The sequence below is a fragment of the Cyprinodon tularosa genome, unplaced genomic scaffold, assembly GCF_016077235.1.
Source record: "Cyprinodon tularosa strain WSP-4 unplaced genomic scaffold, ASM1607723v1 ctg169, whole genome shotgun sequence".
NCBI classification, from domain to species: domain Eukaryota; kingdom Metazoa; phylum Chordata; class Actinopteri; order Cyprinodontiformes; family Cyprinodontidae; genus Cyprinodon; species Cyprinodon tularosa.
The window spans coordinates 489,939-514,605 of NW_024038523.1; the positions used below are offsets into that span (position 1 = coordinate 489,939).

Genomic DNA, 24,667 nt, shown 5'->3' on the forward strand with positions numbered 1-24,667 from the left:
GCTCCAAAATTACATTTCCGCCTAAAACACTGCCCAATAAAACCTTTGTAGAACAAACATGCTTAAACTTATTCAGTCCAAATTTGCTTAACTTATAGTCAAGATGTGGATCTATAAAGTCTGAGGGTTCATCCAGAGTTTCAAATGGGCTTTCATGCTGTTTGCAGTGTTTATTTTGGAAAACAATTTTGGCAAGGCTAAATATTTTTCATTTTTTCTTTGTTTAATCACCTATAAATCAGACTTGGTGACATTTAAAATAGTGGTTCCACCTGAAAAATATTCCTCAATGCCTTTCTGTCATACAAATACCAACAACTGTGTTTCCAATAGGAATGCACGATATAATCGGCCCCCTATCGGTATCGGCCTTAAAACTGAATATCGGACATCGGCCACCCCACCGATATTTAACCTGATATTTGATCAGCTTCTGAGTTTCTAAAGTGTAAAAAAAAAAAGAAAAATACTACTTCTTCTGCTTCCTCAAAAACTTATTTTTTACAAACTTAGAAACTTCGAAAGACGAGGGAAAAAATATTGATACATTCAAATATCACAATATCTTCATATGCTGATATATCGCCATTTAAAAACACCATATCAATCTCTTTTACTAATGAAATATTGCTATATGTCATCGTTATGCTACGAAATCCCCCGAAAATTCATGGAATGTTGCCATATTTTTATATGTTGATATATTGACGTGGTATCGATCTATTTTACTGACAAAATCTCACAAGAATTTGCAAAATATCACGAGAGTTTGTAACAGAACAATGAAATTTCACGAGATTTCAAAAAGTAAAATAGATCTATACCGCGTTTTTTAAAAATCAATTTGATATCAGCATAAAAAAATATATTTGAGTATATTATTTTTCAAAGTGTCAGAAATGGATAACAAAACTGCTATTTTCAATGACTACTCATTTTTGTCCAGCTTTAACATCGGTATCGATATCGGTTATCGGCTACATGAGTTTTAAAATATCGGCATATCGGATATCGGCCAAAATCCCGAAATTGTGCATCCCTTGTATTTACCATTAATTTGAGTAAGTAAATGGGAAAGTTTGCCAATGGAATGAGTATTTTTAGTCTTAAAATAAGATAATTAGATAATATGCGCTTGAAATAAGACAATGCATTTTTTTTCTTATTCTAAATGTAAATTGTCTCGTTCCATTGCCAAGGTGTCTCAATTACCTCCTCAATTCAAGATAAAATGTACTTATTGCAAGAAAAAACTACTTATGTAGATTTAAATTTTTTGCAGTGGACCCTTTTTTTTCTTCCCCCTGTCTTTGACCACTTCTTCACCCTGGGACTTGGCACAACTTGAGCAAACACTATTTACTCTTGAAGTGTTTCCTCCTGTCACCACAGCTAAGATCTGGGCCTTGAAAAGAAGTAGAGAGACTACTGACCTTTATAGCTGAAAGGTGGAGGTGAATAGGTGAACGCTTTTCCTTGATGCGACCTGCCGATGGCCCCCCTTCGTAAGCTGTGATACCCTTTAATGAATTGTCTCGGGTTGTCTGTTTTATGTCGATGAAAAGCTTTGAAAATCAGCATATTCCTGAGAGCTTTGTTAAAACAAGAATAAAGGGCAGCGTTTCTTTTTACAAAGCGTTTGTCCATTAAGCATCACACAGAGAGTTGAGAAAAGAAGGGCGACGCTAAAAGGTTGCATTGAGGTGCAGCCCTGCATTGGTGCAAATGGAGACATCAAGTAAAGACTTTGTGTTCAGAGCCTCAAAGGTTTGGAGACAGAAAGAGAAGGGGAGGAGTGACCGGAGGTGTCAGGACTATTTCGGGGTTCCGGTCTGGGCCGACTTAGAGAGGAGAATTTTAATTGCATCTGTTGGCTGGAGATAAATACCCAATCAGACAGACCCCTGTGGATGCCTAATCAGAGCAGTTCTAATGACCAGTACGTCTACGTGGTAACTTCTAATCAGCAGATCTATGATCTCTAGACTGTAGCTTCCTGGACTGCGCAAAAGACCAATTCAGATTACAATGGTTCTTTGATGTAGTTTATTCATGCAAAGCAGACTCTGTATCGATCAAGAAGACATTATACAGTGGTTTATATATACAGTATATATATATATATATATATATATGTAAATATACACACACTGGCGCTTCTAGACCAAAGGTATCAGGGGGCCATGAGGGGGCCCGCATGGGCAAGGGATTTAAATATATCAATATAACAGCATGACGTGAAATTTCTATTTAATTAGATTTAATTAAAATTAAAAAAATGTCTTATTGGATCAATATACATTCATAATTAGGAAATGTACACATTTTGACCTAATTTAAGCTAAAAATCTGAATAAGAATTAAAAAAAACCCTGATAAATTCAGCTTTTTTTTTAACATTTAGAAGATGAAAACTGGGCTCCTATCTCAATACCACTGAAGCTATCACGTTATTGTTTTTAAATAATTAGTAAAACAGAATAAAAAAAAAAAAAAAAAAAATGAAATAGATCCAAAGGACCTATCAGTAACCATTTTTGTTCCGCCGCAGTTAAGAGTATTATGTCGTCAGGGGCCAGGACATGATCTACGGGGGCACTGGCCCCTGTTGGCCCCTGTCTAGAACTGCCCATGTATACACAAAAGCATGGCTCTTCCGTAGTACTGACTGTAAAACTTTAAGCTGATAGCAGCTTTTCCGGTTACGACGGGGTAAGCCATAAGCCCCATTTACTCTACCCTTTTAAAACGGTGCAGAGAGCGGCCTTACAATGGTAACTGAGATAACTGTTGAGTGTAAATGGAACTGGACCGTCCCAGACACAACTGAACCGCGCTAAATCTAGCACTAGTTCAACATTAGGGCTCGACGCGGTTCTGTTGTGGCTCGGTTCTCTGATAACAAGGAGCCCATGAGCAGACCGCATCATTTCCTTACAGTCAGCTTTCACCAGTAGGTGGTGCTGCACAGTGAGCTGCTTGCCAACCGCCATAAAACAGAAGAAGAAGAATTGTAAACAACGATCAAAATCTTGTCAACACTACATTTTATAAAATGGCTTCAAAAGAGTGCGGGAGGACCTGGGATGATACTGAGACTTTTTATTTCACTTCTTCGTCTGGCTCTCCGAAAACAACGAAATATCACAATTATAACTAGGGAAGCACGATATAATCGGCCCCCTATCGGTATCGGCCTGTATCGGCTTAAAACTGAATATCGGACATCGGCCACCCCACCGATATTTAACCCGATATTTGATCAGCTTCTGAGTTTCTAAATTCTAAAAAAAAAAAAAAAAAAATACTACTTCCTCAAAAACTTCTTTTTTACAGACTTAAAAACTTCTAAAGACGAGGGAAAAAATATTGATACATTAAAATATCCCAATATCTTCATATGCTGATATATTGCCATTTAAAAACACCATATCAGTCACAAAATGTTGCCATATTTTTATATGTTGATATATTGACGCGGTATCGATCTATTTTACTAACAAAATCTCACAAGAATTTGCAAAATATCACGAGAGTTTGTAACAGAACGATGAAATTTCACCAGATTTTGAAAGTAAAATAGATCGATACTGCGTTTTTAAAAATCTATTTGATATCAGCATATGAAAATATAATTGAGTATATTATTTTTCAAAGTGTCAGAAATGGATAACAAAACTGCTATTTTCAATGACTACTTATTTTTGTCCAGCTTTAACATTGGTATCGATATCGGTTATCGGCTACATGAGTTTTAAAATATCGGATATCGGCCAAAATCCCAATATCGTGCATCCCTAATTATAACCAAACATAACTTCCTGAATGTTACGGGTGCCGCCATTTTGATTTGCCTGATTCCCTCCTTCAACCTTAGCAGTAGCAGCGTAGATCCAAGCTCGGCACGGTTAACTGATCCAAGCTTGATCCAAGCTCGGCACGGTTAACTGATCCAAGCTTGATCCAAACTCGGCACGGATCGGTTTCAGAGGGGTAGTGTAAATGGGGCAATATTCTACTAGAAAAGCAGATCCAACTCACTATAATATGAACTGATTTTATGACACTATGGGATGTCGGATGCATTTTACAACCCCTGCTTGTGTGACTGATCTTAGAGACCTTTAAGGGATTCAAAATTTGCATCACATTTGGATAAAGTAAATAAAACGTGGCTCACATTAGAAAAAATCCACTAGAAAAACCAAATTCCCACCAACATTCAGTGGTGCATTGAAAACATGTTCCTTACTTGTTTTGTCATTTGTAAAAACTAAACATAGTAGACTTAGACAGATTTTATTTTGTCATTATATACAAAAATAAATATTTTTAGTACAGCTCTTTAGACTTTTTCATTTTTTAAAGTGCAGCCTTGATAAATGTATAATAAAATATATAATAAATGGAAATATAATAGTAGTATCCATTATAAGCTATTGTTTTTAAAGGAATTGAACTATGGTGGCTGACAGGTGCAAGAATGCAGTAAAAAAAAGCAAAAACATGTGTGATGCAAATCCTAAAACACACAAGCACAAAAAAAAAAAACATCGCAAATTAAAAAGAAATGAGCTGCAAACCGGTGGAAATGTGCAGCAAAGTCTAAACATGCAAACACAAAAAAACAAAAACAATAGAAAAAAGCTGCAAACGAACTATGCTGCAGTCACTAAAAATGGATTAAAACCTACAAGCAACATGCTAGAAGCACAAATAAAATGCAGTTTTTTCTTTTGCATTTGTTTTTTGTGCTTCTGTGTTTTGGAGTTTGAATCACACAAGTTTTTGCAGCTCATATCTTCCTTTACTGCATGTTTGCACCTGTTAGCAATATATTAAACATCTCAGAATATAACCTAAAACTCCTTCCTCTCTACTTAAAAAACAAGTTTTAAATTTTATTATGCATACATTTAGAGCCAGTTTCTTTCACTGAATCACTTTTAAGATTCAGCTAACCTCAATATAACACTATGCTTTTAATAAAGCATTAATTACCATTAGCGTATGAGAATAATGTGGAAGAATAAATAGCAAATATAGGCTGATAGCAACCAAAAACAAATGCTTTGGTTTGTAATCGGTCTGTTCTACAAATTGTATTCAAACACGGACGTATTGACAATGCATAAATGATCAATTTTCAGAGTTTTTTTTACTTTTATTTAGGTCAAATGACATCATGGTGCTTAGATGTCTATGTATGCCTTCGTATGTTGACAGTCCTGCTTATTCTACAAACTGAACCCATGCAAAACAATAATTATATACCGGTAAAGATACAGACGAATTAGAAATAGAGTTAAGCATAGACTTGTTGTACTATATTGTGTCTCTTTGCGTGATGTAGAGGTACAGAGCAGAAAGTTACTGCATCCTTGTTGTCTCACTGAGTGGGTTGTTGTCGGCCTGCATCCACAGTGTGAGACTCCTCTGCTGCTTTGAACCCTTCTTACATTATTTAAAAGAGACAAGCTTCCAGGTGCTCATGTAAAAACAAATCTGCTGCACCCCCCCCTGCAAATTACATTGACTGGGTACATTTTCATTTCTCTGCAGCCATGTATTTTTTAAAGTCGTAGGGAAATCCTATTTAAATGTCAAATCATTCTGGCTTAAACAAGTATATAAATGTTTTTCTCTCTTATTCAAGCATATTGTTTGGAAAAAATCTATTTTAGAAAAAAATCCTGCCTTTAAAATCTGTGGGGTGTTTTTTTTCCTTATTTTATGCAGGCCAGTTAGTTTTACGTCAGCCTGAACACCTAAATTCGGCCAATCATATATCAACGGTCATCTGTCAATCAATTATTTTGGTCATAGCATCTGGATTCATATGTCGCAGCTAATATACGAAATGTTTGAAATAAGAATCTGCGCAGAGTACTGGTGACCGTTACAGGTGTAGAGTTGGAGAGCGAGTTGTTGGATGTCCTCTTGCATGTTACCGCTGTCCATAGCGTTTCTACGTCACCAATTTATGGCTACTTGGTTCCCAATGGAATTTCCCATTGGGAACCTACTAGCACTAAGTTGCTACCTGGTTAGCCTCAGACTGGAAGAAAGTGAGAAGAGTGGTGAGAACAGCAGAGAGGATCATGGGGGCTCGTCTTCCCCCCACCATGGACTGTCCTCCCTGCTGCCCAGTGTTGCCAACTCAGCGACTTTGTCGCTATATTTAGTGACTTTTCAGACCCCTCCAGCGACTCTTTTTCAACAAAGCGACTAGCGACAAATCTAGCGACTTTTCTGGTGTCTGCCGTGGGGAGCCTAACCCGTCCTAACCCCGTTCTCCCGCTTCCGCAGGAGTCCCTCTCAGCGCTGATGTCAGAGCCATAGCATGTTTACCCTCAGCGTCAAGACTGCAAATGAGCCGCGCGCATGCGCTGGGATTGACGGCGCAGGTTGATCACGCTGGACTCAGCTCCCTCAGTTGCTGAACTTGCCATAGAGAGCCTTGACCAACATGACGATGACCCACTGTTTCTGTGAGCAGGCAAGCACAGCCTGTGTGTGGAGGGAAATTTTATTAGTTTAAAAAAATAACAATAATTACCATTATTTGCTCACATTGTCATTGATTCTTTGTAGGCTTTTTGTTTGTTCCATTTAGATTGTTAATGTTAATGTAATGTAAAAAATTGTATGGTTCAAAATGTTCATGTTTTACCATGATTTCTAAGCTCCTTAGTGGACCACAAGGGAAAAAAGAAAAAGTAAAAAAAAAAGTTGAAAAAAAAACAATAATTATGCAAATTAGGCAATGACGTCATTCAGCGACTTCTAGCGACTTCTAGCACAGCTAATAGCTACTTTCCTTACAGAGGAGTTGGCAACACTGCTGCTGCCCTCGGGGAAGAGGCTTTGATGCATCTGATGCAGGTCCAGTAGATTCTGCTGCTTTGTTGGGCTGCTGTAGCCTCGTGAGACCATCCTGATCTCGCAAGCTTTCTGGGTTTCACTCGCAGATCAGTCTGGCTACTTTCCGTTAAAGAAAATTTGGAGCCGTTCACCAAACGAACGTCCAATCAGTGTTGGCTTTGAGGCGGGTTGAGGTGTGACGCAACAAGAAGAGCGACAGTTCAGTCTAAAGAACATGGCGGCTTCAGCCGATGAAACTAGCGTTAGCGTGGCTATGGAGCAAGTTTTATCGGAATTACAGAGTATTTCTTCACTGAAAGAAGAGCAAAACACTGCTCTGGAGGCTTTTCTCAGAGGAAAAGATGTTTTTGCTCTTCTCCCGACTGGTTTCGGCAAGAGTAGCCTGGCTTGTGGTTGTGTTGTCGTCGTCGCTCTGTTAGTACGTCATATGCTTCGTTTATCTGAGTGGTTTATTTGGCCCGTCTATCACCAACATAGGCCAATCAGCTAACCAGTATTTTCGCCCCTTTTCCAAAATTACTTCAACGGAAGGTTCCCAGATGGATATGCGGAGCAAATCCATCTGGCGGAGTCAGGTTAGGGCTGCTGTATAAGGCCTCAAACTCAACGCTATTTCTGACATTTTGAATTGGAAAAAGTTTCCTGGATGGGAAGCGAAACGTCTTCAAACTTGGAAACAAAGTCCTGTGGACTGTTTTTTTTTTTTTTTTTACTTTTTTGGAATCCAGATGAAGTCCTTGTAGACTTAATTATAATTAATATAATTATAATTATATATAAGCATTTAGATACAACATAAAGGTAAACAGAACTAACTAGTAACAAGCAGGAGGAGCTTTCTACCTCTCAAGAAAACGCTGCTGCAGACGCAGACAAGGAGTGGAGTCTGCAGAAGGTTTAATCTTTTTCTTTATTGGTGCTCGACAAAAATGCTTTTCTCAGAACGATTACAGCATTAATTGGGCTTTTTCAACATGGCAGATCCATAGCTACTGTACTTCCTGCCCTCCATCTGCTACATGACGTTACATGAAACCAACTTATTGCTCAATACTTGAGATATTTCGTTAGGCACAAAACTAAAATTAATGAAGCTTAAATTCATTTTTGTGTCAAGGATGTTCTGAAAATACAATCAGATAATAAAAACTATATATTTGTATTTATTGTTAAATGAGTTGTGTCCCTGAAACTGAACAATTTATTAATGTATTTATAAGTCTGGGTATAAAATAACATTGTATGGTCCAAAACTGTAAAAATGTTTAAAGTAATAACAACACTGTGTTCCCAAGTTTAGTTATTTGTGTGTTTTTATGTAAAAAAAACACACAAAAAAACACTAATTTAAAGCACATTCATAAATATACACTGGAAAAACGATCTAGAAATTGGTAAAATGTCTTAAATTAATTGTATTTTCCTTAATTTGAGTAGGTAAATGAGACAGTTTGCCAATAGGATGAGTATTTTCACTCTTAGAATAAGATAATTAGATAATATGCACTTGAAACAAGACAATGCAATTGCATTTTTCTTGTTTTAAATGGTAATTGTCTTGTTCCATTGACAAAATGTCTCATTTTCCTCCTCAATTCAGGAAAAAATTCACTTATATTAGGAAAAAATTACTTATGTAGAATCTTTTGCAGTGTACATGCTTATATTCAAATAAAAAACATATTTAGCTCCCTTTAGTCCCAGATTGGGATGAGTTTTGGGCGTTTACTGCCTCCGTTCGCTCCTTCAAATGTGCCGCCCACACCACCGCCGCCACATCAGTCAGACTGGGCCCCAGCTGTCTCTAGGGTAACCAGGGAAGGTTTACATCCTCCTGGCAACTGAGCAAAGAGGGTGTCCCTGGCGATGATTCCAGCCAATCATCCGGTCATAAGGAAACAGCCAACAGGTGAACCCTTCATCCAGTTCCTCCAATCCGGATTAAACAGACTGAAGCAACCAGATGTGATGTGACCAGGTGTCCAAATGCTAATACCCTTTATACATTAGATTCAGCGTATGACACTTCATTCCAGTTTATAAAAAAACCCTACACTGCAAAAAAATCTGAATCTAGATAATTCATTTTTTCTCAAAATAAGTGCATTTGTTCTTGAATTGAGGAGATAAAAGAGACATTTTGCCAAAGAAACAAGACAATTTACACTTAAAATAAGAAAATACAATTGCATTGTCTTATTTCAAGTGCATATTATCTAATTATCTTATTTTAAGAGTAAAATTACTAATTCCATTGGCAAACTACCTCATTTACACTGCAAAAACGATCTAGAAATAAGTAACATTTTCTTAAATTAAGTGCATTCACTCTGAATTTGAGTAGGTAAATGAGATAGTTTGCCAATGGAATGAGTAATTTTACTCTTAAAATAAGATAATTAGATAAAATGCACTTGAAATAAGACAATGCATTTGTTTTTTCTTATTTTAAGTGTAAATCGCCTTGTTCCGTTGGCAAAATGTCTTTTTTACCTCCTCAATTCAAGAACAAATGCACTTACACTATATTGCCAAAAGTATTTGCTCACCCATCCAAATTATTGGAATCAGGTGTTCCAATCACTTCCATGGCCACAGGTGTATAAATTCAAGCACCTAGGCATGCAGACTGTTTTTACAAACATTTGTGAAAGAATGGGTCGCTCTCAGGAGCTCAGTGAATTCCAGCGTGGAACTGTGATAGGATGCCACCTGTGCAACAAATCCAGTCGTGAAATTTCCTCGCTCCTAAATATTCCACAGTCAACTGTCAGCTGTATTATAAGAAAATGGAAGTGTTTGGGAACGACAGCAACTCAGCCACGAAGTGGTAGGCCACGTAAACTGACGGAGCGGGGTCAGCGGATGCTGACGCGCATAGTGCGAAGAGGTCGCCAACTTTCTGCAGAGTCAATCACTACAGACCTCCAAACTTCATGTGGCCTTCAGATTAGCTCAAGAACAGTGCGCAGAGAGCTTCATGGAATGGGTTTCCATGGTCGAGCAGCTGCATCCAAGCCATACATCACCAAGTGCAATGCAAAGCGTCGGATGCGGTGGTGTAAAGCACGCCGCCACTGGACTCTAGAGCAGTGGAGACGCGTTCTCTGGAGTGACGAATCGCGCTTCTCCATCTGGCAATCTGATGGACGGGTCTGGGTTTGGCGGTTGCCAGGAGAACGGTACTTGTCTGACTGCATTGTGCCAAGTGTAAAGTTTGGTGGAGGGGGGATTATGGTGTGAGGTTGTTTTTCAGGAGCTGGGCTTGGCCCCTTAGTTCCAGTGAAAGGAACTCTGAATGCTTCAGCATACCAAGACATTTTGGACAATTCCATGCTCCCAACTTTGTGGGAACAGTTTGGAGCTGGCCCCTTCCTCTTCCAACATGACTGTGCACCAGTGCACAAAGCAAGGTCCATAAAGACATGGATGACAGAGTCTGGTGTGGATGAACTTGACTGGCCTGCACAGAGTCCTGACCTCAACCCGATAGAACACCTTTGGGATGAATTAGAGCGGAGACTGAGAGCCAGGCCTTCTCGTCCAACATCAGTGTGCGACCTCACAAATGCGCTTCTGGAAGAATGGTCAAAAATTCCCATAAACACACTCCTAAACCTTGTGGACAGCCTTCCCAGAAGAGTTGAAGCTGTTCTAGCTGCAAAGGGTGGACCGACGTCATATTGAACCCTATGGATTAGGAACGGGATGTCACTTAAGCTCATATGTGAGTCAAGGCAGGTGAGCAAATACTTTTGGCAATATAGTGTATTTTCAGAAAAAAATGACTTATCTAGATTTAGATTTTTTGCAGTGTACCTACTCAAATTAAGGGTGAATACACTTAATTTAAGAAATGTTTACTTATTTCTTGATCATTTTTGCAGTGTAATATCAAATTGTTTAGATAAAAAGGATGAGAATAAGTTGGGAAGAGGGAAAAAATAAAGCAGTGTTTAAGCTAAAGAAATGTCTTTTCAGGAGACTGTAGTTTTTAGAGAGAATATAGATGTGGAAAATATTTCCCTGCTCTTACATTCCCTTGGAAGGATTGGGTAGCCTATGATTTTGGTTCTTGGTGAAAGCCTTAGTTGGTCTGGCACAAAACGCAGCACGGGCACTTTCTGAAGCTCCATGCCATTGCTCAGTGGTTTTGGAAATGTGGTCTTTGCACACCCACACATTTTTATAGACTGATTCAGCTCCGTTCCTCCATTGCTTCCCCATATCTGGACCTACTGTACCCTAATTGAAGGACATATTAGTAACCAGAAGGAGCTTCTATTACTGCCCTTGTACCTTCTGTCCTGTTTCATCTTTCTAACTCTGCACAGCGCTGCCTAATCACCAATAATTTCACGTGTTTATGTTCTCCTGAGAAACATGTTTCATGTTCTTTTAAGCAAGTAGCCATTGATCTTTTATTACACTATTAAGTCAATGCCATCCACTCAAACAGCTTAAGATTAAATGCAAGCCCTTTGAAGGGTTTTATGCGTGCGTGTGAACTGGCTGCCTGCTAGCAGCCTCTTAAAAAAGCTGACTCTGAAGGAGCGGAAGCCACAGCCTCTTTATTCTGCACAACATCTGGAAAATGTCATTTAGAAGAGGCGCATTTTAGTTGGTCTATATGTTCTTTATTCCAGTAATAAACATTATATGTTATATTGAATATTGTTACCTTTTCCCCTACAGTCCTGCATACGTTAAATCAGTTTAAAATCCTGTTCAAGGCAAAAATTATCTATAATTTGAGAATTGTCTGAAATAGGAATTGGATTTTTTTTTTATTCAGATGTGTCCTTAAAGTCTCCTTCTATCTTTATTTTAGATCGGATAAGTTAAAGGTTTTGGGTTTTGTCCCATAATCTTAGAGTTGTGGAATCTGGACCCATTTCTGATGAAAGAACTGGTTTAACAGGGTTTGGTTTTCCAGCAGCATTACTTATTCACGGTTGTTTGGGATGGCCAATCTAAAACATTGCTTTTATTGTTCTAAATTAGGGGTAACCAATTAAAAATCAGCGGGGTCCGAAAAAAGAAAACGGAGACAGTTTTTATTATAATCTGTTACTTTAAATGGTAAATGGCATCTACTTATTAGGGGTGGAACGGTTCACAAAATCCACGGTTCGGTTCGGTTCACCGTTTCGTGGTCATGGTTTTCGGTTCGGTTCGGTATATGTTTATTGTTACACCGAAAAATAAAAAAATGTATAAAATTAATGAATTTTTTTTTTTTTTTTTATGAAATTAATGACATAATCCCAAAAAAATTTATGAATTTTAATAATTTTTAATGATCCGCGGAAACCCTGGATCATTTCCGCATGTTTTGCTGCTTTGAATTTAATCATCTGGCGCATGCTCTCTACGATCTCCAAGGAACTCAGAGCGGAGCGGACGGGAGCCACAGTGGAGGCTGTAGGCTTTGCTTTGTGCAGGCGGTCTGGAGCGCAGCGGGGCGGAGCGCTGATGGAGTATGTGGGATTTCGGGGTTAGCATGACATATTGGTCGTGTTGCTGTTAGCATAAACACAACGTGTTGCACAATGCTTGCACAATGTTGCACTTTTATCCACAACTTTCTTTCCGCCGTCATCGTAGGTCACTCTAAATGCAAAGTGGTCCCATACAGCAGACCTATAAAGTGCTGCTGGCGCGTCTTCCAACTCCTGTTCTTTCCCACTCACCATACCCACACAATTCTCCACAACAACTGATGTTTTTCTGCTACACCCGGCTACGCTGCTTCGCTTCTTCTTCTTCTTGTTTACTACTGGTGGTTGGCTTTGGTCGCAGTACCGCCACCTTCTGCACTGGAGTGTAATCGCTTCGCCGATAAGAAAAAGTAGCAGCGCATGAACCGGACGCAACACACGTGAACCGAACCGAGACAGTCGAACCGAACGGTTCGGACAGTTTTCATAAACCGTTCCATCCCTAGTACTTATATAGCGCCTTTATTCAAGTCAGGAGACTTGATCAAAGCGATTTACACTACATTCATTCACCCATTCATGCACACACTGATGGTGGCAAGCTACATTGTAGCCACAGCTGCCCTGGGGCTCACTGACAGAAGCAGGGCTGCCGTACTCTGGCGCCACCGGGCCCTCTGACCACCATCAGTAGACAATGCAGGTGAAGTGTCTTGCCCAAGGACACGACACTGAAAGTTGGAGTCGGGGCTTGAACCGTCAACCCTTCGATTTCAGGGCAAACTCCTACATCCAACGCCACTGTCGCCCTATCAGTCTTTAAGCAGAATTTAACACTGAAATAAAATGAGATTTTTATGCATCCACGTTATACGTTGAATTTTTATTTTTAAATAAAAAATATTTTAAAAAAATCATGTGTTTGCTGAAGTAGAGAAAAAAAACATTGTTTGGTATATAGATAATTTCCTGATTCACATATTTTATAAATCACCTGAACTGACCGGATTGTTTTTTTTTTCTTTTTTCTGTCTTAATGTTGGCAGTGGGCTTTAGGCTGCCCTGCAAGGCTTTAAACCTGGGTTTAAATGGAGACTAAGCCATTCTCAAGCACATATCAAGGTGCTCATTTTGAGCCTGGATCCAGATTTATTTCTGATTCTGTTCATGGTGGAATCTGGAAAGAAATCTGCCAAGATCTCACATTTGATTTCAAAGTTATTCAAACAGTAATCTGTTAAAATGCATCCATGCTGTTAAACAGTCACTCTATGTTACAAATCTTAGTGTGAATGTAGGGTATAATATATGCATATATGAACTGAGCGTTTACTCTTTGTGTCTGCAGTGATTTCTTTGTCTTTCTCAGCAGTATTTAATGTGTTTTTGGTTGATGTTTACTGTTTTGACTCCTTGCATTGTTCTGAGCCAAATTACTTTCCCTCTGATTATACCATTATATTCCCATCAGAACAAATTGGCTCATTGCTCTCTGGAATGAAATAACTTCCTTAGCAGCCATGTGGAAATACAGTCAGCAGAGGACAGAAACCAACAGACAGACAGTGAAATGTTAAAAAATAGAAAAACAATTTTTCAATTCTTTCTTTATTGCCACTTAGGTGTTTGAATGTGTCTCGATTCTTTTCCCCTCAGTCTGTAACTGTGACCTGGCACGGTCGGGCTTCTTCCAGAAGAAGGGCGAATACATTTGCACAGCAGACTACCAGCGTTTATACGGCACACGCTGTGACCGCTGCAACAGCTTCATCACTGGAGAGGTGGTCTCCGCTCTGGGACGCGCCTACCACCCTAAGTGCTTTGTCTGCAGTGTGTGCAGGTATGTAGTCACAGTTTTCACCACACGCCAACATATATTCTTCCCCCCTTAAGGTTCCTCCTACTTGGGCTGATTAGTAGAAACCTTTATTATTAATAACTGGATCGGTAATTTGCAACTTATTTATGTTTTTTTGTTTGTTTTTTTGACTCAGTAAATACATTGTTCTATAATTAAATTCTCCTATGCTGTATCACCAATTGAATAATAAAATATTCAGACTCACACATCTACAACTAGTGTTGATTTGTCAAAATGATGTAAATTCATAAAACTTTTAAAAAATTTTATTCCCTTTTTAGTAGGGATGGAACCGGTTGTAAAAACCGTCCGAACCGTTTGGTTCGACTGTCTCGGTTCGGTTCGCGTGTGTTGCGTTCGGTTCATGCGCTGCTCCTTTTTCTCATAGGCGAAGCGTTTACACTCCAGAGCAGAAGGTGGCGGTACTGCGACCAAAGCCAACCACCAGTAGTAAACAAGAAGAAGAAGAAGCGAAGCAGCGTAGCCGGGTGTAGCAGAAAAAAAATCAGTTGTTGTGGAGAATTGTGTGGGAATGGCGAGTGGGAAAGAACAGGAGTTGGAAGACTGGAAAAAATGGAAATCTAGATAAGTCATTTTTTCTTAAAATAAGTGCATTTGTTCTTGAATTGAGGAGATAAAAGAGAAATTTTGCCAATGAAACAATATTTTTTAGATTTGAAATAAGAAAACACAATTGTATTGTCTTATTTGAAGTGCATTTTATTGAATTATCTTATTTTAAGAGCAAAAATACTCATTCCATTGGCAAACTATCTCATTTACCTACTCAAATTAAGGGTAAATACACTTCATTAAAGAAATTTTTGCTTATTTCTAGATCATTTTTCCAGTGAAGAAGCGCCAGCAGCACTTTATACACTGCAAAAATTATCTAAAAATAAGTAAAAATTTCTTGAATTAATGCAAATGTGTTTTCATATATTAAGTGTAAATTGTCTTGTTCCATTGGCAAAATGTCTCTTTTACCTCCTCAATTCAAGAACAAATGCACTTATTTTAAGAAAAAATTAATTATCTAGATTTAGATTTTTTGCAGTATAAGTCTGCTGTATGGGACCACTTTGCATTTAGAGTGACCAACGATGACGGCGGGAAGAAAGTTGGGGATAAAAGTGCAACAGTGTGCAAGCATTGTGCAACAGGTTTTGTTTATGATAACAGCAACATGACCAACATGTCATGCTAACCCCGAAATCCCACATACTCCGTCAGCGCTCGCCCCGCTGCGCTCCAGACCGCCATTTTTATGGGATTTCGGGGTACACTGGAAAAAGGATCTAAAAATAAGTAGAAATGTCTTAAATTAAGTATATTTACCCTTAATTTGGCTAGGTAAATGAGATAGTTTGCCAATGGAATGAGTATTTTTGCTCTTAAAATAAGAAAATTTGATAAAATGCACCTGAAATAAGACAATGCAATTGTTTTCTTATTGTAAGTGTAAATTGTCTTGTTCCACTGGCAAAATATCTCTTTTATCTACTAAATCCAAGAACAAATACAATTATTTTAAGAAAAAACAGCTTATCTAGATTTCGATTTTTTTCCAGTGTAACAATCAACATATACCGAACCGAAAACCGTGACCATGAAACCGTGAACCGAACCGAACCGTGGATTTTGTGAACCGTTCCACCCCTACTTTTTAGTATAAAACCAAAAATACCAACAACCTCATGAAATAAGCTTAACCCTTTTTAGGGCACTCAGTGAAATCCTTTGAAAACCCACATTTGAAGCCAATAGTGTTATTTGAATCCAGGACCTTATTACCTTTGGAACATTTTGATGGCAAAAATGAATATCAGTGTAATAACAAGAAACGCCAACTTGCCCAAATATATTAAGAAAAATAACAAAAATAAGTGCTTCTATGAGAAATTTATGAAAAACACAAAGAAACACTTTTTTTTTTTTTTACAAACTAACCTTAGAGGCTGTAAGGCTGATACTGGGAGTTACATTTTTTAGTTTATATACCTAAATATAATTGTTAACTAGGCTTATTAACTTTTCAATTGGCTTTTTACTTTTTTTTCTTGACTTTTTGACTCTTTATTTTACTTTTTACCTTTTTTAATTTATTTTTTTATTTAATTTGCAGTAGGCAATATATCATTCAAAGACTCATCTAAGTGGTCAAATGCCCAAATAATGCTGGATATAGATCTTGTGCTTCTAGACCTCACTGAGGGATGGAGGGGGCTCTATTTTTTAAGGGTTATGCAAGTGATCAACTTGCCCTATAAAGGGTTAACTATATGCTTAATAACGATATTTTGGTCATCATATATTTAAACATAGAAAAAACTAGTCAAAAATAGAGGCCTGCTTTGTCGCTTTTTTTTTTAAGATTGCACAAAGCATTTTTCAAACAAAACAAAATAAAACAAAAGTTAATTTTGGTGTCATCTGATCACGTATCTTTCTGTGCATATTTGTAATGGGTTTGATAGACTTTATAGATTTATTTTAACCCTGTATTGTTACTACAACTCCTGCATAGACAACTGTTTTGTGAATTCTATTTTCCTCTGGACGTTCACAACAGGGTTTAGAGGAAAAGTCCGGTCAGTAAGGAATAATCAACGGATCATTATTTATAACTTAAACTTATACGTTTACAGTGATTTAATGAATTTAGCTGTAATCAGTTAAAAAAATTCAAATAATATTTTCATCACGATCTCTGAGTCTTGGAGCGGCCATTTTTGCCCACATATAGTAGCCCCTCCCTCCTGCCATCTTCCAGCAGTGACGTCACGGTGCGGTAAGCCTAGCGCCATTCTCCCCGCTTTACAAGCTAAATCAATGGGAACTACTAGACACATCTGCAATCAACAACAATTATTGAAGATTTCCAGAGGACTTCACCATTGAAATTCACCAGAGCTATAGTGAAACTGACAATGCCCACGTGCATGGCAGCTGGATGCTGGAATACATCGGGTAAAAGGGAAAAAAAGAGTTATTCCACCTTTCTGATTCCTGATCCTCCACGGACGGGTTGGTCGTTGGATCGCCAACTTGAAGAGGGAGGATTTGCCATCGAACTTCTGGCCAGAGAAAAAACCCGTAATATGTAGCCAACATTTGGAAGAAGAATGTTTTCAACATGACTTGGATAATAGCGCGTTGTGACAAACACCAGATACAGCACTGGGACTTGATCAACAGCCGATACCGCACCGTGACGTCACAAACCAGTAGGTGGCAGTAGTGTTCTTTGACAAACATGGATGCCTCCAGTAAAGCACATTCACATGAAAATTACACTTAATTAAAAACACAGATAATTTATTAAACAGAATGTAATCATTTTGTATTTAAAGTACTTTCAGAAGTTTGAATTCTAAATGTTTCTTTAAAGTCCAGTTTGGCCCCTTTTTGTTAATGTTATAAAACTGTTTCCCTTTGCAGAAATAAACCAACAAGCTTAAAAAACTAAACCCATCTGATCTAGATTCCTAAAAAGGTTTAGCCTGGGCTTACATTTTTATGTTTTACCACATGAATACATCTACCTTTCTCATTAGTTAGAATTGGATGGTTGCTTTGAAGGCATAATCTATTTTTAGATGAAGGCAAAGGCCCCATGGGGGCTTTTTTGTGTTTAGTTGAGGGATGAAAAACAAAAAAAAATCTCAAATTTTTTTTTTATATTAGAATTATAAACTTGTTTTTGATGATCCACCCCATAGAATAACTGCTTCTAAAACATAAAAGCGTGTGGTTGTGAAAAGAAAAAAAAGAATTTAAAAGTTTATTTGCTCAAATACTCACTTAAGATTTTATAAAGAGGCGATAAAAGTGTGTCATGTGCTCCTCACTTGCCTTTTTCAGTGCTCTGTGTATGTCCATGGGAATCTAATCAGCTCCCTTGGTGATAATAGCCTGATAAAAGAACAAGGAGCATATTGTTGAGACACTGAATAAGAAATGTTTTATTCTCCTCATGAATCATGAGTCTGTTTTCTGTCTCATGACCACCCATTCCTTTTAGAAATCCAGCAGCACAACGAGGATGACTAAATTTAAGGACTTTAAACCTTAAAGTAGCCTATCATCTGAGTATGAAATGATATCCAACTGGAAAACTCAGAGATTAGATTATAGATTTCCTTAGCAGGGGTCTATAACAGCTGATGTAATTGAGACACTGTGTAGAGGGTTGTAACAAAAGTTTACAGTAGTAGCCATTCAAAATGTCCCCACTTTCCTTGATGAGCCCTTGGCTGATCCTTGGCTGGTCCCCTACAAGTCCTTTTTCAAACATTAATATTTGTACAAAAATATTCTTTCTGTCACGTTAGTGGACATTAAGCTCTAAAGAGAAGTGTAATCTCCTGGTCAGACCCCATAATTCAGTGAAATGGTGGAGTCAAAGTAAAAAAATATGCACGGCCAGGAGAAGGAGAGGGTCCCTCCAGTTAATGGAAGTTGGCTGCCATTCGGCTGGCGTTTGACTGGGAAGGGCCGATTTGAATGGCTGCTACTGTATAGCCGTTCTAAAGTATAACAGATACAGCAATGCACTATGGTGCTGTGTGAAAATTCAGTCCTCTGACTTCTTTAAATTCACTCTTGCATTCTGTGCCCTGAAGTGCCCCCTGTAGTTGATCAGATTATTAGATACAGAGAGCCTCAAAAGAAATAAAATGCTCCAAGCGCTGTGCAGTAAATGTTTGTTTTGGCTCATTTCTGTATGCAACATGGATGAATCAAGCATATTAACCAGCCTGTATGGTTGATACAAGTCCTTAGAAGATAGTCGATAGCTTACAAGCAGAGATGGCAAAAGTACTCACTTTCCGTACTTGAGTATAAGTACAGGTACTTGTGTTAAAAAATACTCTGGTAAAAGTGGAAGTACTGATTAAACTTCTTTACTCAAGTAAAAGTAACAAAGTACAGGCTTGTAAATTTACTTAAAGTATAAAAGTAAAAGTAGAAACCCCTTTTTTCATGCCGTTGCCTACATTTTAAATGGATGTCTGCCAATAGGACTAGATCTCCGTTGTGTTCATTTTCAATCATCTCGTCGTCCATGCTACTATGCTAACGCCACCGCCACCAAGCTGCAATGATTTGCCGCCAATGAATACCGCCGAATCTGTCGATTCATCTTGTAGTGGTGCGTCAAATGCAACGTAGATTCCCATCCAATTAGATTGAATTTGGTATTGATGACGTGAAAAATAATAACGGTAACTCCATTGAAATGATTCAAAACTAAAGTAACGAGCCAATTTTTTAAAATGTAAGGAGTAGAAAGTGCAGATATTTGTGTAAAAATGTAAGGAGTAGAAGTAAAAAGTCGCCATAAAAATAAGTAGTAAAGTAAAAATATCAGAAAAATCTACTTGAGTACGAAGTATTTGTACTTCGTTACTTCCCATCTCTGCTTACAGGTGACTAGAATCCATTACAGCACTTTATGGTATCATTGTCTGAACAGGGAGTTTTAAACACACCTGAACAGCACAACAGTTTTAGGACTTTTAGGACAGCTAATAGTGACTTTTCTTGCTGAACAGTTTGTAACAGTGTTCTGTGTTTTTGATTGTTACTTCCTGCGGAGCCCAGGGCCAGTATGTTGAAAAGGGTCCTAGTTTAAGTCCACAATAAATAAATTTGTTTCATCTTATTATGATCCTTTTTAACAAGTTATCAAAGCTTTAAAAATGTGTTTAAGCTAAATTCTGGAGTTTTTGTTTGGTGGAACGGCGGCGCTGTGTGCCTCAACTTCCAAAACATTGATCTTATTAGGAAATTGGTGCATTTTAATGCTAATCTGACAATCCGGATCGTTAATATTGTGGATGTTATTTCGTTACATATTAGACAGTGTTTGATGTTTGATAGGGCTGCCAACCTCAGTGTTAGCGGCTGGCTAGGTCAAGTGTTAAGTCTGGGTTCGCAGCCCAGCTGGGGGAAATGAGGTGCCAGTGTAGGTCCTTAGGCAAGACCCTGCACACTGATGCCTGCTTTGGGGAGAGAGGTTGGAATCCTGAGGTTCTGAGTTCAAACCCCACTGTCTCCACCCGATCCGTTCAGGATGCACAATCCGTCCTGCGCATGCGCAAACAGATATACATCGGGTGTCCATAAATAATGTAATTATGGTACTAAAATTACTTATTTCTATCCTTAACTCTCTAAAGAATGTTAATACAAATCTTTAAAAAAAAAGTATGACTTTTGTGAGATAATTTTGGTGCTTTATCATATTTTACCAGAGCAGTCTGGTAAAATATGATTAAACCATCTTTATCTGCCTTTTACTGTAGTTGTTTCTTTCTTTAGATTATGCTCTATATCAGGGGTCACCAACCTTTTTAAGGCTGAGGGCCACTTCAAGGGTACCGAGACGTAGGAAGGGCGACCATTACTGACCCATGAGCTGCAAGGGTTGGCGTTAGCCTAAACTTTGTACATTATCAACCTATTTTTATTGTTTCTGTTAATTTCTAAGTTTATTTAGACATTGTCATTTTTTAAATCTGTATAAATGATTAAAAAGAAGAGCAACAGAACAAAATCACATTTCAAACTTAGCCCACTGGTGAGCTGTTCTTTATTTAGAAGACTCTGAGGGCCCCCAATGTGGTCCTTGAGGGCACCTTGATGCCCACGGGCACCGCGTTGGTGACCCCAACTCTATATAATATAAATTAACGAAAGGAAAACATAAAACTCAAAAAGACTACATTTATGTTAAAATCCAAATCTGAAAACGTTAGCTCCTGGAAGTAGCATAAGATCCCATATCAGATGCAGATCGACTGAAAACAGAAAGGATTTTAAGGTATTTATACATTATTAAACTTTAACACATTATATTTCAGTACACTTACTATTTTTGGGTGGGAAAAAAGTCATTTAGATCTTTTTAACAAAATAAAATCGAGGGTGACCCTGGTTTATATCTGGAGGCGCATGCAAAAAAAAAATGCTGGAAGAAAAAGTGTTCGATCATTTTAATCAACTATCGATGACTCAAGATCAGACTGTTCTGACCTTTATAAAGAAATGTTTATTTGTTGTTTCCTCCATGTTCTGAACTATTCCAATGTTCCTTTTTTGTAAGAATGTGTAATAACAACAAACAACAGCCACAAAAGGTATCTAGGTTCTCTATCTCAATAAAAAATAAAAAATTAAGTGTTACCACAATCGATTTTTTTATGTCTTTCTGCAAAGCCAGTTATCTGTCGTCCTCCCAATGTACCTTAAAGCACCCATGTCTGTTTTGAAGTGTAATAAGTTTCCCATTGGGTGATCTCCAGTTTCCCCCCCCCCCTCCAGGCGAGTAGTATTTTCCTCTTGTCACAGATCTGTTTGACGATGGCGCTCAGCCCGCTAGCTGTGGTCAAAAGGGAGGGGAAAAAAAGAAAAAACTCCATGTTGCGAGCAGCGACAGTCAGCGGAGCAGTCCGGGTGGTGACAGGGTGATGAGAACAGTGAACTGGAAGAGACAACTAGAAGCCTCTGGGTTAAATTCTCTGCTGTCTCTTTGCTCACCATCTCTACTCGTGCTCCCTTCACTGCCTTTCTTCTCCCTGTCTTTCATAATTCCCGTTATTCCTCTCGTCATCTTCTAAACACTCACCTGCTGTTTCCGCTTCGTCATTAAAATATCAGCCTGAAAAGAAGCAGATCCCTTTTAGCGGTAATGTCTTTTAAAAAAGCTACCAGGCTTTTCATAAAATGATAGAAATAACTTCCCTTTTTGTGGTAAAAAGATTTTTTTTTAAAGTAGTAGCATTAAATATGTAATAAGAGAACATTTTTAAAGGGCTGAGAAAGGCTGACAAGGCAGGAGTGTCTTCAGGGAGTGAGAGTAACGCAGGTGAAGACAAGGTCAAAGGCAGGAATTTTCTGCACCATCACAGCAGATTTAACTCTTAATGTCAGACTAGATAGCGCTTCGTGGTAAAAGTGTAATATCTGTTCAGAATGCAAACCCAAGATTAACCTTTTAGGGATCCAAATCAGATAAAAACAGTCAACTAGACTTTGTTTCTAAGTTTGAAGACGTTTCGCTTCCCGTCCAGGAAGCTTTTTCAATTCAATGAAATATCGCTGAGTTCCAGGTTTTATATAGCAGCCAAACAACGCCTTGTTGTTGTTTGGAAAACATGAAAATTTTAATGGATGAACGAACCGGTCCACCCCTTTGGAATGGGGGTCATTTGGCTTATTTTTTTACCCTGAAATGCCCCGTACCTGTCTATGTATCTGAAAGGGCGTCGTTAAAGGAAATTGTTGGCCTGGCTTAATAGGCGAGGTCTACTGTTCCCCTGTAAAAGGGTTGGGGTTGCGATGATAGCGGGAAGGGATCGACTCAATTGTGCACTGTAGGGTTTTGAAAGCTGTCCACCCCCTCTGTTTAAAGTTGTAGGGAAGTCATCTTTAAATGTTTAATCGTTCTGGCTGAAACATATATATAAATGTACTCTTTATCCAATGATATTTTCCCAAAAGGTCTCTGTAAGAAAAGTTATACGTCAGCCTGAACACCTAAATTCGGCCAATCATATATCAACAATCATCTGTCAATCAAATCTTTTCGGTCATATCATCTGGTTTCATATGTCGTAGTTAATATACGCAAAGGTTGAAATAAGAATCTCCCAAGAGTAGTGGTGACTGTTACAGGTGTAGAGTTGAAGAGCAAATTCTTGGATGTCCTCTTGCATGTTTCCGCTGTCCATAGCGTTCCTTCACAGTGTTTTTGCTAAGTCACTAATTTAGTGCTACTTGGTCTCAATGGAATGGGAACCTACTTGCACTAAGTAGCTAACTGGTTAGCAAGATTCTTCTGAGAAACCGGCCACAATCTAACATGCTTGCGAACGTTCCACCAAAACAATCCCGCCCTCTTGATAATTTTTTTTTTGTCATAGCATCTTGATTTATATGTCTAAGCTAATATACGCAACGGTTGAAATACGAAATAAGAATCATGTCCTTTCCCACTGAGTTGCGTCCCAGTGTTCACGGGGATGGACGTTTGTGTCTTCGGCAGGCGTAGAGCTAACAGAACTGGCAGCGTTGCGAGGCAAGGGCTCAAACCTGTACGGCTGTAAGCCTTCTACACCAAACCAAGCTTCTGCCGCCCTGGTGTCCTCTTCCACAACATCTTCGTCCTCGCTTCCCTCCTCTAAATAAAAAATGTATGACGGAGGAGACTCATCCACGACCTCCGACACTAAACTCTCCTCCTCTTGCATGTTTCCGCTGTCCATAGCGTTCCTTGACAGTGTCGTTTCTAAGCCACCAATTTAGTGCTACTTGGTCCCAATGGAATTTCCCAATTGGAACCTGCTAGCGCTAAGTTGCCTACTGGTTAGCAAGATGCTTCCGAAAAACAAGCAAAATCAAACTTGCTCGCGACCCTTCCGCCACAACAATCCCGCCCCCTTGATAATCGACCAATCACATTCACTTTATTCACTCGTGTAAAGTTGGGCACCACTCGGGAGAATTTGGAACTGCAATTTTTAGAACAGCCGTTTCCCTACGACTTTAAGATTGGTTGGCCCTAAAGACCTTGCCTATTCAGCCAGGCCAACAATTCACTTCAACGACCCCATTTCAGAGACATATACAGGTATGGGGCATTGCAGATTAACAAAAGAAGCCAAATGACCCCATTCCAAAACGGTGGACCCATTCGTCCAGTTCAATTTGCATGGCCTTGTTGGGCTCCTGTTTAAAGCCTGGAACTCAACGCTATTTCTGACATTTTGAATTGAAAAAGCTTCCTGGATTGGAAGCGAAATGTCTTCAAGCGAAATGTCTTCAAACTTGCAAACAAAGTCCAGTGGATTGTTTTTTTATTTCTTTGGGAACGATTATGACCTTGATGACTGAGAATCTTCAACAGCAGATTTTTCTTTAGCTTGTTGGTTTATTTTAGGGGGAAACATTGAAAATAGTTTTAGAACTTGGATAAAAATTTGAAACCAAAAAGCAATTGTGAACTTTCTGGCCAACATGCAGTAGACTCAGGAAAGCATCCTTTATTACCTGAAACAAACAATCACCACAGTGAATGACATCGGTTGCAGCTTTAGGATTAGTGGGAATGCTTTCCTCAAGCAACCACAGAGATGCTCGTTAGCTTTGATATCAAAGGAGCTAAAAACAAGTCAATGATTCAGGAAAACCTGTTAACAGCTTCAACGGATTTAAGACTGATAGATGATCTTAGTCCACTTTGAATTATTTTGAACTGTTATTTAAAGAATGGGAAAAATATTTTGAGGTTGTTTAAACTGTTGGTTAATCTTGAAATATAAACAGAAGTTTATGTAGAATGTTTTTTGTGTGTATGCTGATGAAGATTCTCAGTCATAGTCAAGATTCTCAGTCAAGATTCCAGGTCATAGTCATTCCCAAAAAAGTTTAAAAAAACAATCCACTGGACTTTGTTTCCAAGTTTTAAGACATT

At 38.5% G+C, this 24,667-nt stretch overlaps 1 protein-coding gene across 13 annotated transcripts in view; it reads left to right on the plus strand.

The window, feature by feature from the left end:
* Nucleotides 1-24,667, plus strand: part of ablim3 (actin binding LIM protein family, member 3) — a 106,010-nt gene that overhangs the window by 26,178 nt on the left and 55,165 nt on the right. For all 13 annotated transcript variants that reach the window (XM_038281236.1, XM_038281238.1, XM_038281240.1 and 10 more), the window contains exon 3: nt 13,983-14,166. In XM_038281236.1, the coding sequence (XP_038137164.1) occupies nt 13,983-14,166 (184 nt within the window). The remainder of the gene's footprint in view (nt 1-13,982; nt 14,167-24,667) is intronic.